Genomic DNA, 15,774 nt, shown 5'->3' with positions numbered 1-15,774 from the left:
AATAGAAGGGTATTTGAAAGGGGATTTGTGTTAAAATAATGTAGACAGTGATTTAGCACATGGATTGTGGCCATAAGTATGGGCAAAACACAGGAGTTTATTGCAGCAAACAGCTCATTGCCTTCTGTGGAAAAAAAACCAAAAAACAAACCAAACCAAAAAACAACAGAAGTAGAAAATTTGGAGATTGTCATCTTGGCTAAGTGTATCTGTCAACTAAAAATACTGGTCACCACATGGCTTTTCAAAGTGAAGATGACTTTCAACAACATTTTGTGTAACCAGCACTGGATAGAATCATCAATGAGCTGGAACAGTGATTTGGAAAGGAGGACCATGAAATCAATAAACCAACTGGGACACTGAGTCCAAGAAATACACATTTCTTGGAAAATGACAGAGCATTCTGGCAGTAAGTGCTACAAATGAGAGTAGATCTGAGAATTTTGCCAAATTCTTCAACAATACTGTGATGACTCCCGAATAGACACACGCTTTGACCCAATTAGTAAACGTTTGGGTTTTATACAAAAATGGAGAAATGAAATCTTAAAACAATAATTCCAAATCTTTTTCTGTAACTTTGCAGATCACTCTCGGTATTGTTTTCACAATTTCTGATTGGAAATATAAAATGAAAAGCCAAAACATCAGCTGGCATAAATTGCCTGACTTTTGTGAAGATGGACTGATGATAATCATCTGGGGCAAAATCTGTCTGCTTTAACATGCCTGTTCCCTGCCTGTAATCACAGTCTGCTATTTCAGATTTAAGTGGATTTTAAAAAACATGAGGCTGCTCTGAAAAATGGAAACATTTTATCAACATAACACTGAACTTTACAAATGGATGGAAAAAAGCAAAAAAGTTTTCATGCGTGCAAAATGAAAACTATGAAAGAAACCTCCCACAAATTTGTGCTGGGAGACCAGAGTCACTTGTTTGGTAATAAATTGCATCTGAAGAAGCACAGAATGACCTTCCTGACTCTGCACAAAGAAGCACTCTTCTGTGTCTGAAGGAGCAATAGATGGAAAGGGTGAAACTCTTTATAACCTCTTGGTTTGGGTTCCTCTCTACAGTTCTGCTGCAAAGAGATGATTTGGGGGTTGCCAAACTTAACAGTTCAATTCTTAGCTTTAGGGGATTTTATAATACTAACCCTTGGAAGATAGACCAGTAGTGGTCCCTGGTGTGAACTTGGACTGTGAATTCCCTGCTGACGGGGTCTGATCAGACAACTTCACCCATGAAAAATCTCAGATTCATTCTTAGTCTGAAGTCCCAGTGCAAATCCTTTCTGGATTTGCAGTGAAAGGCAGTACTGCTTTCTGTAACAGCAGCCTCATGGGAGAACTTACTCTCCAGGACTGCAAGGATACACTGGATAAAAACTGAGATGGGACAAATGCTGAGGACAGAAAGGTCTATGCAGTGAAACGATGCATGAAATATCAAGAGGGCGGGTATTTGGCAGCTTCATTAGGAGGCTGGGGAAGCATTCTGTGCACTAAGAAAGGATGAAGGCAACTGTGTCTTGGAAACTTGACAAAGAGACCTTTGTGTTCTCCTCCTCTGTTTGCTTTAGCATCATCACACTCCTCTCTCTTCCCGGAAAATGCCCTCATACATAGCAGAGGAGCTTGTGTTTCTGTTTGGGTTGATGTGCAGGTCTCCTTCAGTCCTCTACCCCTGACACACTGAATCATTCTGCTGGATCCACATGGATTCACACAAACTATGGGAGTGGATGGAGGGAGCTATCCTGCTCTTGTTACAGCAGACTGTATATTCAGCCAGACATTTCAAGATCAATTATTCTCAAATTTGTGTTTATATACAAGCTAGGGAATGAAAGGTTGAATGGAAGATTTTTTTTTTTAATGGAAAAACACAACTTTATCCTAGTACTCAAGGCTTTGTGTGGTATCTGTGCCTCAGTCCAACAGGGAGAGAATTGATGGCAGAAGCACAGAAGGTGAAACTGATAAATAAGTCACAGTAGAACTGCACTGGAAATTAAAACAAAGAACTATCTGCAAAAAGAAAGAATCTGCCATCCTAGGAATACAGAAGAAAAAAGCATGCCAAGGAGAATTATTTTGACAATATTTGGGAAAGTATCAGAACAGATAATGTTGAACTGAATGTTGTCAGATCAAGATTCTTTCTTTGAGCGTGAAGATTGCATGAAAGGTTTAGTATTATAAACTTTTTACCCCCAAAAGACAGCAGAAAACATAAAGAAAATGTTATTTGAAACACAAAATACTTATTAACACTTTCAAGGTAGTTTATCAGCATCACAAACAGAAAGAATGTTTACAGATTGTAAGTATTTTATAGATACAAATAAGAAGGCAGTAAAATATAAAGAAATGCTAAGGACAGGGAAAAAAAAATTAAGGTAAATTAATCACAATACATTGAAGATATAATATGGTTGTGTATATATACTTTTTTTGCTCCTTGTTGTATAAAAGCATGCTGTTTCATAAGACAAAAAGGAAGTTAAACTTTTTTTTGTCAGAGATCTTTGAGACATTTTCCACAATTAGTACCCATCCTTAGGAGCCTTTGTCTTTTTCCCAAGTACCCTTTAGCCCCACAGTGTTTCTGCAGAGGTAAATCCCCAATATTAGATGAAGAAGTCATTGAAGGAACAGTGAAGCAAACAAGGCAAGAAAATTCTCTTGCAGGTTGCAGGTGAGCCAGTGCTTTTCCCAGTTGCTGAGGATCCCTATTTACTTTGCAGTACAGCTGCAGGCACAGGTTTTCAATATAGCTGTGAGGTGATTGTAGATTTTGGTTTTATGATATCAAGAAAAAGATTTTCTGTTGGCAAATACTTCCATGACGTGGTTCTGCAAATGCTTTCTCTTACATGCTCAACTGTGAACTGTCACTGGGAATTATGGGCTGGAATAGCCTGGAATATCCTTGCTTGTTCTTAGTTAATTCACTTGGTTTTAGTAGGGGTGATTATGGTAACTGCAGGATGAGTTTAGCAAAGGAGTAGCTATAGTAGCACAGCCCTGTACTGCCATCCTTTAGCATGTTTTTTCAAGTCAGATGTATCTAATGTGCAGTGGAATACAGCAGATGGATTGGTGGGATGCTGATTTGTTGTGTGCATTAAGGAGTTTGCATCGATTCTCCCGTTGCAGGGAATGAAAGCCTGGAACTGTTTGGTTTGGGAAGTGCAGAGAGGCTGCACTCTTTGTTTCTGTATGGGTCCAAGAGAAAATAGCAGTGAGTGACTGCACCTCTGCTGTGTAACCTTCTTGCTGTGGTCAAAGAAGACTCTGTGGATTGGTCCCAGATTTGTTGAAAATACTGTGTGACTTTCTCAGAAGGCCAGAAGTCATCTTAAAACATAATATGTTATTCCTTTAGCAAACTATTTTTCTGGGTTACTGCTCTTACAAGCTGATGACCACATGATGAGAAATTTAATTTTTCACTGATAACATTTAACAGAGGCAGCCTCATTGAAACAGCAAGGGGGAACTGCAAGCATTTGAGTAAGTTCAGGGGCACTACAGGTAGATAATTTTAAGCACCTCTTCCCATGTCCATTATAAAAACAATTTCTATGACTCCAGTATATTGATAGCAAACTTTGTGCTGCACATAATTCTAATGCACTCTGTAAAAAAAAAACAAACAAAAAACTGAAAATAAGTTGTGTCACATTTGAATATACTATGCCTCCAAGCTAAACTAGAAGATTATTAAAGAGGTCCTACAGTTCAAAACAAGTTTTATTCAGTTATTTAATGTCTGGAAATACATGATAGTTTATTGTGGAAAATAGATAAAGGAATTTTTAAAAACTGTATTGAATGATGGACTGGACCTAATTGTCATTCCAAGCTTACAAAAGAAAGAAAGAAAGAAATTTCTTTTGCAAGATTCTGCCTGTATTTTGTAAGACATTTGAGGAACTCTCATATGGATTAGATCTCTTGAGTCTGCTAGTGGCTGACATATGTTCTGTGAAAAAGAAAAATGGCATATTGTTTTGTAAAATTATTCCCTCTGTCTTCCCACGCTTACTATACATTATTTGAGGAAAAAAATGTGTAAAATATTTTGTAATTTAGCAGGAAAAGTGAAACAAATGATTGCAATTGTTTGTGTCAGTAGTGGATGTACTTCTGTTAAGTGCAAATGCTGGTACCAGGACTATTTATTAAGCTTTCCAAAATATTTTCACTTGGCAAATTTCAGATTGACTGGTTTATACTCTGTGGAACAGACACAGCCCTGATTAACATGTATAAATTGAATGTTAATAATCAATACCAGATGAGATGAACAAACTGTGAAGAGCTGAATGCTAACAGCTTTCACAATGCTTTTCAAAATGAACCTCAGTAATGCTTTGCCCTAGAAGTCTGGAAACAAAATGCTATGTTTAACAGCTGGCATCAAAGCAACTTGGGAGATAATAGCCTTGAAAGAACATGGTCTTGGATTATACAATACAGTGCAATTAAATGCTAGTGTGTAAAAGGCTCTTGAACAATTTTATTTAGGTTTTTTTAGGAGATTGCAACAGAAAAAAAATTGCTGTTCTTCAGAACTGAGAATTTCAAGATGATTATATTTTCAGTACAGTCCATCAGATCTCATGTGTTGCTAATGTCAGCGTTTGGATAGAAACGTTGTTCAGAGATGAACTGCTTGAAGAAGAGGTAGCAATGAGGATGTAGTGATCTCTACTTCTTCAGTATCAGCACCAAATTCAGGTCTTAGAATGAGGCTCTCTTGCTTCTCCTGTGATTCTCTGTTGGAGTCTCAGGCTCATCTTGCTGATCTGCATTGTCCTGGCATTTGCAGCTGCACCACAGCTCTGCCTGTGTTTCCCACTTCTGCCAGAATGTGCATTGTAGGGATATTTAAGACCTAAACATGGTGTATGCACAAAGTTGAATTATTGTTTAGTTCTGTTTTATATGAGGAGCTTTGACATTCATAAAGTACTTCAAACACAATGGTATCTGCTAGAATGGCAAGAGGGCCATGCACAACCAGTCCACAAGGATTCTGGAGTGTATTGAAGGCATTTTCTTGAAGCAGGTGACCAAAAAATTGATCAGGGGAGAGGCTCTGCTGGACTTGTTGCAGACAAGGAAGAACTTGTTGCAGAGGTGAAGGTCAAAGGCAGCTTTGGCTGCAGTGACTGTGAGACCTGTCAAGTTCCCACAGAAGACAAATGTGGAGGGAAAAGGGGCCAGGAGAGTTGGTCAGTCTTCAAGGAGAGTCTACTGAGAGCATTAAGTAGTCCATTGCAATAGGCAGAAAGTAAAGCAAGCATAGCAGAATATCAGTATGGATGAAGAGGATGCTTCTGACCAAGCTCAGATGCAGAAAAGAGGCACCCCAAAGGAGGGAGATACCCAGAAGGAATACAGAGACACACTGCTTGGTTGTGCATGGAAGAAAGTACAATATCCAAAGCTCAGCTGAGCTGAAGTTAGCAAAGGATGTGTAGTGCAGCAAGAAGGACTTCTTGTGCATAGGCTTGGTAAATGTGAGCAGTGTCAGCTTCAGTCAAGTGACCACTCAGCAAATCTGTTGTGATCAATGCCGAGCCAGGAAATCAAGCTAGCAGATCAGGATCAGGGAGGTACAAGACTGGGCACTGGTTTGGCCACAGTGTGGCTCAGGAAGTGGTCAAGAACAAAAGCCTCAACTTCTTCATGCAGGTCCCAATGGCTGGAGAGGCAGGGAAACTCTTGCTGAGGCTGCCTGTAGCTTTGTCCCCAACAGACAACTCAGATCAGCAAAAAGGCTGATCTTGAACTTAGCCAGTGAAGCTCCTGAACCAACTAAAATCCTGGAAAGGGGAGTTCACTCAAGGCCCTGGTGCTGGAGATTCACTTCCCAGAAGGCAGTATTGTAGGAAAAACCCTGGGGGATGGGGTGGACAATGAGCTGAAAGTGAGCCAGCAACATGCCCTTGCAGGGAAAAAAAAAAAAAAAAAAAAAAAAAGAGAGAGAGAGAGACTGCATGCCAGGCTCTTAGCAAAAGGCCAGCTGCTAAAGGGAAGGCATTAGTCCCTCTTAGTCCCTCTTAGTCCCTCTGTCTGGGATTTGTGGGAATGTCAGGATTGCTCTGTCCACTTTTGGGCTCTCTATCAAAAGGAGACCCTGACATACTGAGGAAAGTCCAGTGGAGGACTGCCAAGATGTTGAGTGGCTGGAGTTAAGAGATGAAGAAGAGTGGTTCAGAGAGCTCTGTGTGCTCAGCCCCGAGGAGGGGTGGCTTCAGGGACATCCCCCCTGTTGCATGCAGCTACTGAGGGGAGGATGCAGAGATGATGGAGCCAGACTCAGAGGTGAGTTTGCACTTAGCAGCACTTAGCAGTGTTATTCTGCTCCAGCATCTGTTAATAAGAGTATGAAGTAAAATGACTTTCTAATGGAACAATTGATAAAAGCAACAGATGGAGAGCTCTGTGCAAACCCAATACTATCTGTGTGATTTAATTTTGGTGTTTGCTTAGGACTCTGGGAACAAAATGGCCTGATCCTGTAGCAGACTTAGGGTACTACTTAAGAACAGCCAAGTACCCTGTGTACCCTTTTACATCAGTGAGGAGAGAAGAGCTGAAATAAAATGGTGAGGAGGCTGCCCAGGGCAGCTGTTGCCACCTTTCTGCACTTTCTTAAGCACATCCTCTCAAATGCCACATACTGTGGTGTCCTGCCATTCTCCTGCTCTTAAGCTGGATCTCCAGCTCCAGTGGTCAGGGTATCTAGCTGGACCAGCTCCCATAATTAAAGTCATCAGCAGTGTAATGCATGCCTGTAGGAGGGCTCTCCCAAGGACAACCTGTTGGCCTTGCTTTTTTTTTAGCTGTCACTTCCTTCTTCCAATCCAACCAGATATTAAACTCAATCATTTCCTCAGTAAGCATACCCATAATTGTGGCAATTTATTGTATTAGTTCATTACTGAAGATTATGGCCACATCTGCTGTGCTTAGAATCTCTCAATCAGTTTAGGGTCTTCAGTACCTGACCCAGTGGTGATGGCAAATACATACAGGGATCTGAAACCATCTGTCTGAATTGTTGTCTCTATTTAGCACAGATAACTGGGTCAATTGTTCTAACACCTTTAAGTGAAGAAGCCTGCAGAGGGTGTGCTTGATATTTTAATGATTTGTCTGTGATTCAATTGTATAGCAAAGAATTATAGCAACAGAAGTGATGGAAGTCCTCCTCCAAGAGGATGTTACATACCAGCTTTGGGATTCATACATGCACAGGGTTACCCTTTTTTCCTTCATAGAAAAAAATATTAATCCATTTTATCTTACAGGAAACTTTTCTTAAGAAGAAAATTTGGCATTACTGAATTATCTGATGCAATTAATTCTGGCCCAAGAAGATGACACTGTGGGCTCCTTGTTATGTCAGTTGCAAAATTGCATTGTGGGTTGGGGGTGTTCTGCAGGATATTTAGGTAAGGGAAACAGTACAGAACTTCTAAGTCTTTTTATTCAAGTAATTAAAAAATACACCATCTTTATGGGCTATTTGTAAATTAAATGCTGTTTGTACAGCTGAGAAGCTGGCTTTTTAAATAACTAATTTTCATAAAAACATCTGCCAGTATGTACTCTTTCCTAATGATGTCAGTGCCTTAGTCCATGGCAAATAAACAGCTGGGAACTGTTCTTTTAATTTTTAGTATTGCTTGATTTACTTGTTTGGAGTTTTTTTGGTAGACACAGCAGACAGTTTCCAAAACAGCTTACAGACCTTGAACACATCCTCATTTTAATAAAGTTCAGTTCCTAATTTTATATATGTTTAGCCTCGCCACAAGAAGTCCACATTAAGATTTCAACAGCACATGAATTTCCTATGGCTGATAACAAAACCCAGTTTCTTACTGCTTTGAATAGAACTTTTAAAAAAATTACTTTCAAGTATAGAAAAAAATCTTGCTCCCTGGTAGTTTTAAGGAGTACCAGTTTCATCAGGTAGCCCACAACCCACAGCACTTAAAATATACATTTGAGGAACTATATCTTTGCCTAAACAGAGGAACTGAATTTATTCAGCAAGAAAGCATTCAGTCTGGTAGAAACTTTTACTTGCAAATCACTAGAATGGGTGATTTCCATCTCCTGAATACATGCATATTGAAAGATGCTGTCTGACCTCACTGCTTCACTAAGAAATTCATCCCTAAGAAAACTATCTGCTAGGCTGAAAAAAATCTCAACAATAATCACTATTTTGTGGGAAATAATTGAGTATATTCCCTTTGTGTTGCCATCAATGTTTCTCCAAACTTTCTTGGGGAGGATTTTTTTTAATGTGAAGAAGAGAACAGTTTCTTTCTTTGGTTTTTCATTTCTTTGAACCTCCTAACAGGCAGGTCAGTTGCAAGGTGTCTGACTGGCTTCTAAACTGAAACTGGGCAAAGACCATCACTTGTTTTCAAACACTCCTATGAATAATCAACATCCACTGGAAAGCACTTAGTATTCACAGGCTGAAGGCTGGATTTGGGCAGCAGAGCTGGAAGGTGTTTTATTCTACTGTTAGATTCTGCCAGCTGTCATGTCTGGATAAATTAGAAATTCAACCAAATAATTTGATAAATTGTCAAACTGAGGTTGGTATGTATGGCAATACTATTTACCTTTAATTTCTAAATTAATTTACATCCAAACCAATGAGTAGACATTAGGACTGCATAGGGAAAGAAAATGTCTAGTTAAACCTTATGAAGGGTTCTAAATATTTGCTAGGTCCATACTTCACATCTTCTGTAGATTTATCATAGAATGGTTTTGGTTAGAAGGGACCTTAAATAAAGATCATCCAGTTCCAGTCCCGCTGTGTGGGCAGGGACACATCCCATAGACCAGCTTGCTCTAAGCCCCATCCAACCTGGCCTTGAACACTGCCAGGGATGGGGATCCACAACCTCCCTGTGCAACCTGTTACAGTCTCTCACCACCCTCACACTAAAGAATTTCTTCCTAACATGTAATCTAAATCTGTCATCTTCCAGTTTAAAACCATTACCCCTTGTCCTATTGCTACACATCCTTGTGAACTCCCCAGATCTCCCATGGACCCTCCTCAGGTACTGGGAGGCTGCTATTATGGTACAAATCTAACTAATGAGAGGTTCTGTGTATCAGACTGAGGATTTACAAATACTGCTGGGAAACCAAGTAAGGGCTGAGCTAATACAGTTGTATTGTAAATGTGCAAACTTTTAAGTATCTTAGCTCTTCAAACTTTTCAGTCAGAACTTAGATTCATAAAAGTTCCCCCGGCTCTTTTGTTAAACTTGCAATTAAAGTTGACCTGATTAAGAAGACCTGTTTTCTCAGTTTTGTTGGTAGGACACATTGATTAGAAAGCCTGGGAATCCTCATTCTTATCCAAGTAGTGATTTCTCTGTCCTTATCTTCCAGCTCAGAGGGCTGAATACCCTGGAGGTGCCTGGTCTGACTGTTTAAAGAAGTATCTCAGCTTTTTCCTCATCCTTGGTTGTAATATTCCTGCCATTCCCTACCCTATCCCTTGCCCTGCAGACAATAAAGGACGGAGATTTTCCCTGGCTCTCTTTTTCATGTATTTGTAAAAACTATTTTTCTTGTTCCTTCTGGCAGTGGCCAGATTGAGCTCCAGCCAGGCTTTTGCCTTTCTAATTTTTGCTCTGCATGACCTTATGACATCCCTATACTTGCCAGACATCTCAGAGATGTCTGTCCCTTCTTCCTAAGGTAGTTAACTCTCCTTTTTTTCCTGAGTCACAGCAAAATCTCCCTGTTCCAGCCAGGCTGGTTGTCTTCTCTGCCATTTTGTCCTAGAGTGCATGGGGGCAGCCCTCTCCTGTGCTTTTAAAATTTCCTTCTTGAAAAGCATCCAGCTTCCCTGGACCCCTTTGTCCCTCAGAACTGTCTCCCAAGGGACTCTCTCAACCAACATCCTGAACAGGCCAAAGTCTGCTCTCTGTGAGTCCATGGTGGACGTTTTGCTGATTCCCCTTCCTTCAGTAAGGATCAAGAACTTCACCATTTTGTGATCACAAAGCCCAAGACTACTCTGCCTACCACATCTCCCACCAACACTTCCCTGTTTGTGAGTACCAGGTCTAGCAAGGCACCTCCCCTGGGAAGCTCACTTGCCAGCTGTGTCAGGAATTTATTTTCCATACACTGAGGAACCTCCTAGCCTGTCTCTTCTATGTTACATTACATTTCCAGCAAATGTCCAGTAAGTTGAAGTCCCCCATCAGAATAAGGGATAGAGATTGTGACACCTTTGCCAGCTGCTTGTAGAATGCCTCTTCATCCTGTGGTCTACAACAGACACCCAACAGATTATCCACCTTATTCTCCTTCCTCCTCATCCTTATGAGGATAAATGCTTGACCTTATCATCACCATCATGGAGCTCCTTACAATTGAAACACTTCCTAACAAATAGAGCCACCCCACTGCTTCACCTTCCTTGTCTATCCCTTCTGGAGAGCTTATAGCCATCCACTGCAGCATTCCAGTCTTGAGAGTCATCCCCATGTTCCTACATCATTGCTGTCCTGCTGCACAACAGCTTCCAGCTCCTCCTGTTTGTTGCCTCTGCTCCCTGCATTGGTGTAGGCAATGGTTTCACCTCTAACATTGCCATCATCTTTAGTGGCCCTGGTTTTATCTACTTCAAATCCCTCTCTGTGAGCCTCACCAACTCCTGGCAAAGAATCCTTTTCCCCCTTGTAGATAGTTCTGCTCAAACTCTGGCCAGAAGTGACCTAATGTAGATATCTGGTGTTTCTTAAAAGTAAAATATTTTCTCTTTTAAATATTGTCTCATAATAGCATTATGGCTAAAAATTTATTTGGGCAATTTATGTTTGAGGGTTTGGAGAACTTTGGATAGGGCAGGTTACATTGTCCCACTTCTACAATTTGGGATAAGTATGTGTAAAAATCAAACTGGGAAGCAAATAAAGGCATTTCTGGAGTTCTTTGGGGTGGTAGATTTAGACCTGAAGAGAGGCAGATACAGCTAGTCATCCCTAAATCCCCAGTTATTTCATAGGGTCAACTCTGCAGGGTAAATTGTGTCCTGTGCTCCCTGTGAAATCTTGCACAAAGAATGCATGCTTGCAGTTTGCATTGGGAGCATCCAAAATACCCCATGTTAAATGCTTAACAGAATACTTCTTGTCTTCAGAAGCTTTGTGCTTTTCCCTTCTCCGTGTTCCTTTTACCTTCTCCCTGCCAAAAAAAAAAAGAAAAAAGAAAAAAGAAAAAAAAAAAAAAAAAAAAAAAAAAAAAAAGTGTTTATGTAACGCTTTCCACTTTAAAAAAGTAATTGGATTCTCATGGAACTTTTCTCCCTTGCACCATTTCCAAGCAACATGATGTGTGGCCATCTCTTTTCTGTTTCTCATATCCCTTTTTGAGATGCTAACTCTGCTCTGCACCACTTTTATAGGCCCAAATCCACATGGTCTTGATTTGGCAGAGAATGGCAGATTGCTCCATAGTATTAAGGATGTGGATGCTTTCTTTTTGGGCTTTGTTTGGTGTTTTTCAGCTGCATCTCTTGTTGTTTCCATATTAACTTTGTTGTAAACTAAAAAGTATACTACGTTTGGTTATGTTGATCCTTGAGATGGAGCTTCCCTGATGGCCCTTCCATCTTCTTCTCATCTGCTTCAGGTGCAATAGACTTTTGGGTATTTTTCATCCAACTACTCACTGCAAAGCGTCAGTCATTTGGGGGGAAAATTGAGACTTGTAGGTCCAATTCTGTTTACACAGAGACCTCTTTTACTGACAGCACATAAGAACTGAATAGTGTCTGTAAATAGCTACCTAAGTTCTAAGGCTCCTTTAGACTATTAGTGCTACAAAGATGACTAATTAGTAGCACTGCTGGCAAACCATCATTAAGACTGAGTAAGAATCTTATAATTACCTGTTTTGCAATTGCTCATATCTATGAAATAAATGTTAATCAACCCCACCCCCTGCAAAACCTTTCATATCAGTCCCTATGCTAACCTTTTAGAGGAACTCCAGGCAAAGTTATGCAAAGAATAAAGAAAAGGCTTTGTCTCTTCTAGATTACCTGGTAGAACAGTTAACTCTGGAAACAGTTTGCTTCAGGGCTCTACTCTGGAAAGGAAAACCAAGTAAAGAGAGGAAACTGAACTTTCCAGCTTCAGATTATATTATTGTAATCCATTCTCTGCATATTTATTGCATTTTTCTTTCAGTTTCTGCTTCTGCCTCAACCCTTTTCAGGGGAACGGCTGAAAATAAGGCTGCAGGAAGAGGTAGTTTTGAACACTAGCACATTTCCTAAGATGCTGTCTTTCATTAATAGCTGCTGTCATTGCAAAATAGTCTTGAAAACGTGAACTAAGTGTAACCTGGGCATAGATGTCTACTTAAGATTTCACACAGTCTGAAATAATAGCTCTGAGAGATGTGAGCTTCATCTCAGTGGGGTCTGCTTTCACATGCCCTCTATTTTAAATGTGAACTTTCTTTACTCTTCCTGCTCTTCCAGGCAGAAGAATTAGTCACTGAATCCAGGCAATTTAGTCTAGTGACAAGACACATGTTTACTTTGGGAAAGAAACCCTACCTGTTTTTTCTCCAATTACAATAAGATAAATTCCAAAAGACCTGATGGTTATATCTGCCCAGACAGACACCAGTCCAAGAGCCTGGCTAGAACCCCACAGCAGATCAGCCTGACAGGCTGCCAGATTACTCTTCAGTGTGTGAAAGTGGCAAGCACCAGCAGTTTAAGAGAAGAGAGAAACAAACTCAGGGTAGGCTTATAAAATATTTAGTGTAATCCAAAATACAGATTTACTGAAATCCTAGGACACGGTGGGTTTGTTTCTTTTTTGTTTTTCACACACTTTATAGTACACTCCAAGAGTACCATATAAATAAATGTGTACCAAATAAAATGTCTCAATATTTGGGTAATCATCCAGTCCAAATTCAGCCTTGCTGCCTTATTAGCCATTTTTTTGCAGGAAAGAATTTCAAATTCTGTGTGCTTTACAGCATACTCATGGCAAGAGATAAAGGGTGGAGGGAAGATAGAGAGACAGAGGTACAGATAAGATTGTGATCATCTCCCTCTCCACACATGCTATCAGTGTGCCCAGCTTTACTTGCTGCTGAGGCCCTTTCAGTTCTGCAGCATCCCTGTGGGCAGGATGCAGCCAGCTTTTCCCAGGCACTGCAGCTGACCAGCCCAAGGGGGCTGCAGGAGGGTCCCTGCCTTGTTCCACCCCTTCCTTTGGCAGTGGGATGTACAGGGATGGGCATCGGTCCCCTCTCTCCTGGCTCTGTAATCCAGACTGATTATATCAGAAAGTTGAATTTAACAATAACAAGTTAGAGCTGCCCACTTCAAGTGATTCTCGTGGCACACAAAAATACGGATTTGATGATGTTTTCTACAAAAAAACTCAAGCTGTATAAAGTATGTGGTTATGTGTGAAAGCCCGAAACAAATTTCATTTATTTCAGTGGGAAATGCAAATGCTGGCTGCTAAAACACAGCAGAGCATTATTGCACATTGCAGGCTGGGAAACTTGAAAACCAAGAAAATCCCATAGCTAAGGTTTCTGCTGCAACATTTGGTCATTTTCACTGCACATATATATATTTTATTATTATTTAATCTATATCCTGTAAGGTGTGTAGGATGTGTAATGAAGCCAAAATGATATTGCTTTGGAAAAGTTAGTATTTGTAATTTCCTGACTTTTGAATATTTGATTTTTTTCAGCCTCAGCAATACACTAATGCTGTTTTATGTGTTTAATATATAATTGGCTTGATTTTTTTCCTCCCTCGTTTTAACTGTTGATACCATGATTAGTTTCTAGAGGAAGAGTGAAAAGAGTGATGTTTTTTCTTTGGCTCAGTACCGCAGAATCTATTTTATGCATTTTTTCATTGCAGTACTATTCTGGTGGGGGAAACTTGGTGTAGGTGGGAATTTGGCTGCTCAGAGCCTTTCAGATGAATGAAACTTGGAAGTCTCTCAAGGACGGTGTTATTTTTCCTTCCTTTCCAAACTCGCTGGAAACACTCGAAGGTACAAAGCTTTTTATGTGTGTTTACGGGACGGTTCATTTACTCCAGCGCCTTTCCCCACCGCACCACCTCTTAAGCAGTTTGGGACGCTGTTTGTTTAACACTCGATAAAAATAAAGAGCTAAACAGATCACCGCAGGTTAAATTAACATTTATGACCTTTGGTATGAAAAGCTCCACTTTCCCCGCTGCGCATGAAGAATGTCAGAGGTATGTTAAGATCTGCAAGTTAAACACGCTCTCCTGACTCATCTCAGGAGCTTGTTTTGCAGCGGGAGAGGTGCCCGTGAGGTAACACACGACCGCCGCCGAGCCTGCCGTACCTATGCGCTGCCCAACCTCTCCTACCAGAGGCCTCCGCCCGAACCGGCACCGACCGTGTACCCGGGGCAGCAGCCGCCGCAGGCCGGGCTCAGCGCACCTGCCGCGGAGGTCACACCGCCCCGGACCGGGGCAAGCCCGGGCCCCCCGCCGCCTCCTTCTCGCCCCTGACCCTCCCCCGCCGGGCTCAGGTGACACCGGCCCCGGCAGCAACCCGGGCCGCCGCGGAGCTTCCTGGTTCCCAGAAGGTGCCGGAGCGACTGCAACAGGAACTGAGAGACGGGGGGAGGAGGCGGTGCCGCCGCTCGGCTGCAGTCGCGGCCCGAGCCGGGGGAGCGGAGCAGCCATGGCCCGCCGCCCGCCGCCGCCGCCTCAGCGCTGAGCCGCCCCCGCCGCCGAAGGGAGCGGGGCGGTCGCTGCCCCCTCGCCCCCGCCGGGCGGGGCGCTTCTCCCTGGGGGGCGCTGGAGCAGCCGCCGGGAGCCCGCGATGTGACCATGGACAGCAGGTTCAAGTGAGTGGGGGCCCGGGGGGCGTCCGACGCGCTCAGCTCCGCGGCGAGTAGGCCTCGCACCCGGCCCGGCCTGCCGGGCCCGACAGGCAGGGAGGGAGGGAAGGAGAGAGAGAGGGAGGGGAGGAGGGGGAGCCCACCCGGCGGGAGCGTGCGAGGGGCCGGGCGCGCCGCGGCCGCTGAGTGACAGCGGGGCGGGCGGGAGCTGCGCGCCGGGCCGGGCCGGGGCGAGGCGGGACCCGCGGCACAGGGGGGAGCGGGTCGCAAGCGGCCGTGGGGCGGTGCCCCCCGGCCCGGCACAGGGGGAGGAGGAGGCGGCGGTGGCAGCTCTTGGCGGCCGCTCCCCCACTGCCCCTCCGGCGGCCCCAGCCCCTGCCCTGACATCGCCCCCCGCAGCCGCAGGGAAACGCGGTCCTGCGGCCGCCGGGCCACGCCAGGTCGGAGGCGTCGGTGGCGAGGCGGGAGGAGTAGTGGCTGCTTGGTCGGCCTGTGGCCGGTGAAGGCGGATGGGGAAATAAATGGTGGCGGTTCGGTCCTGAGGCGCCCGCACGGTGTGGCCGCAGCCCGCCGGGTCCTCCCTCGGTCGCCAGAGCTGCCTTAGGCCTGGGCGGGACCGCTGCCTGCAGTGACCCTGCCCGCAGCAGCTGGTGGAGTAAGGGCCGTGACATTAATCCCTTCAGTAATTAAAAACCTTCTTTTGGCCATTATTGCATGGCAGGTGCAAAAGAGGGTTTTAGGTGTTTGGAAGCACTGCAGTCCAGCCTTACCCATCCGGAGCAGCGGCCTGGACTTGCTGGCATTGGAAACCCACAAGAT

General features: G+C 43.2%; 1 protein-coding gene across 1 annotated transcript in view; it reads left to right on the top strand.

The window, feature by feature from the left end:
- The first annotated feature begins 14,871 nt into the window (after positions 1-14,871).
- Positions 14,872-15,774, top strand: part of DENND1B (DENN domain containing 1B) — a 149,083-nt gene continuing 148,180 nt past the window's right edge. Inside the window, exon 1 of the mRNA XM_030455220.1 lies at positions 14,872-14,961. Within this exon, the coding sequence (XP_030311080.1) occupies positions 14,945-14,961 (17 nt within the window). The 5' untranslated portion in view covers positions 14,872-14,944. The remainder of the gene's footprint in view (positions 14,962-15,774) is intronic.

The sequence above is a fragment of the Calypte anna genome, chromosome 8 (assembly GCF_003957555.1).
Source record: "Calypte anna isolate BGI_N300 chromosome 8, bCalAnn1_v1.p, whole genome shotgun sequence".
NCBI lineage: Eukaryota > Metazoa > Chordata > Aves > Apodiformes > Trochilidae > Calypte > Calypte anna.
This window is presented reverse-complemented; position numbering and strand designations above follow the sequence as displayed.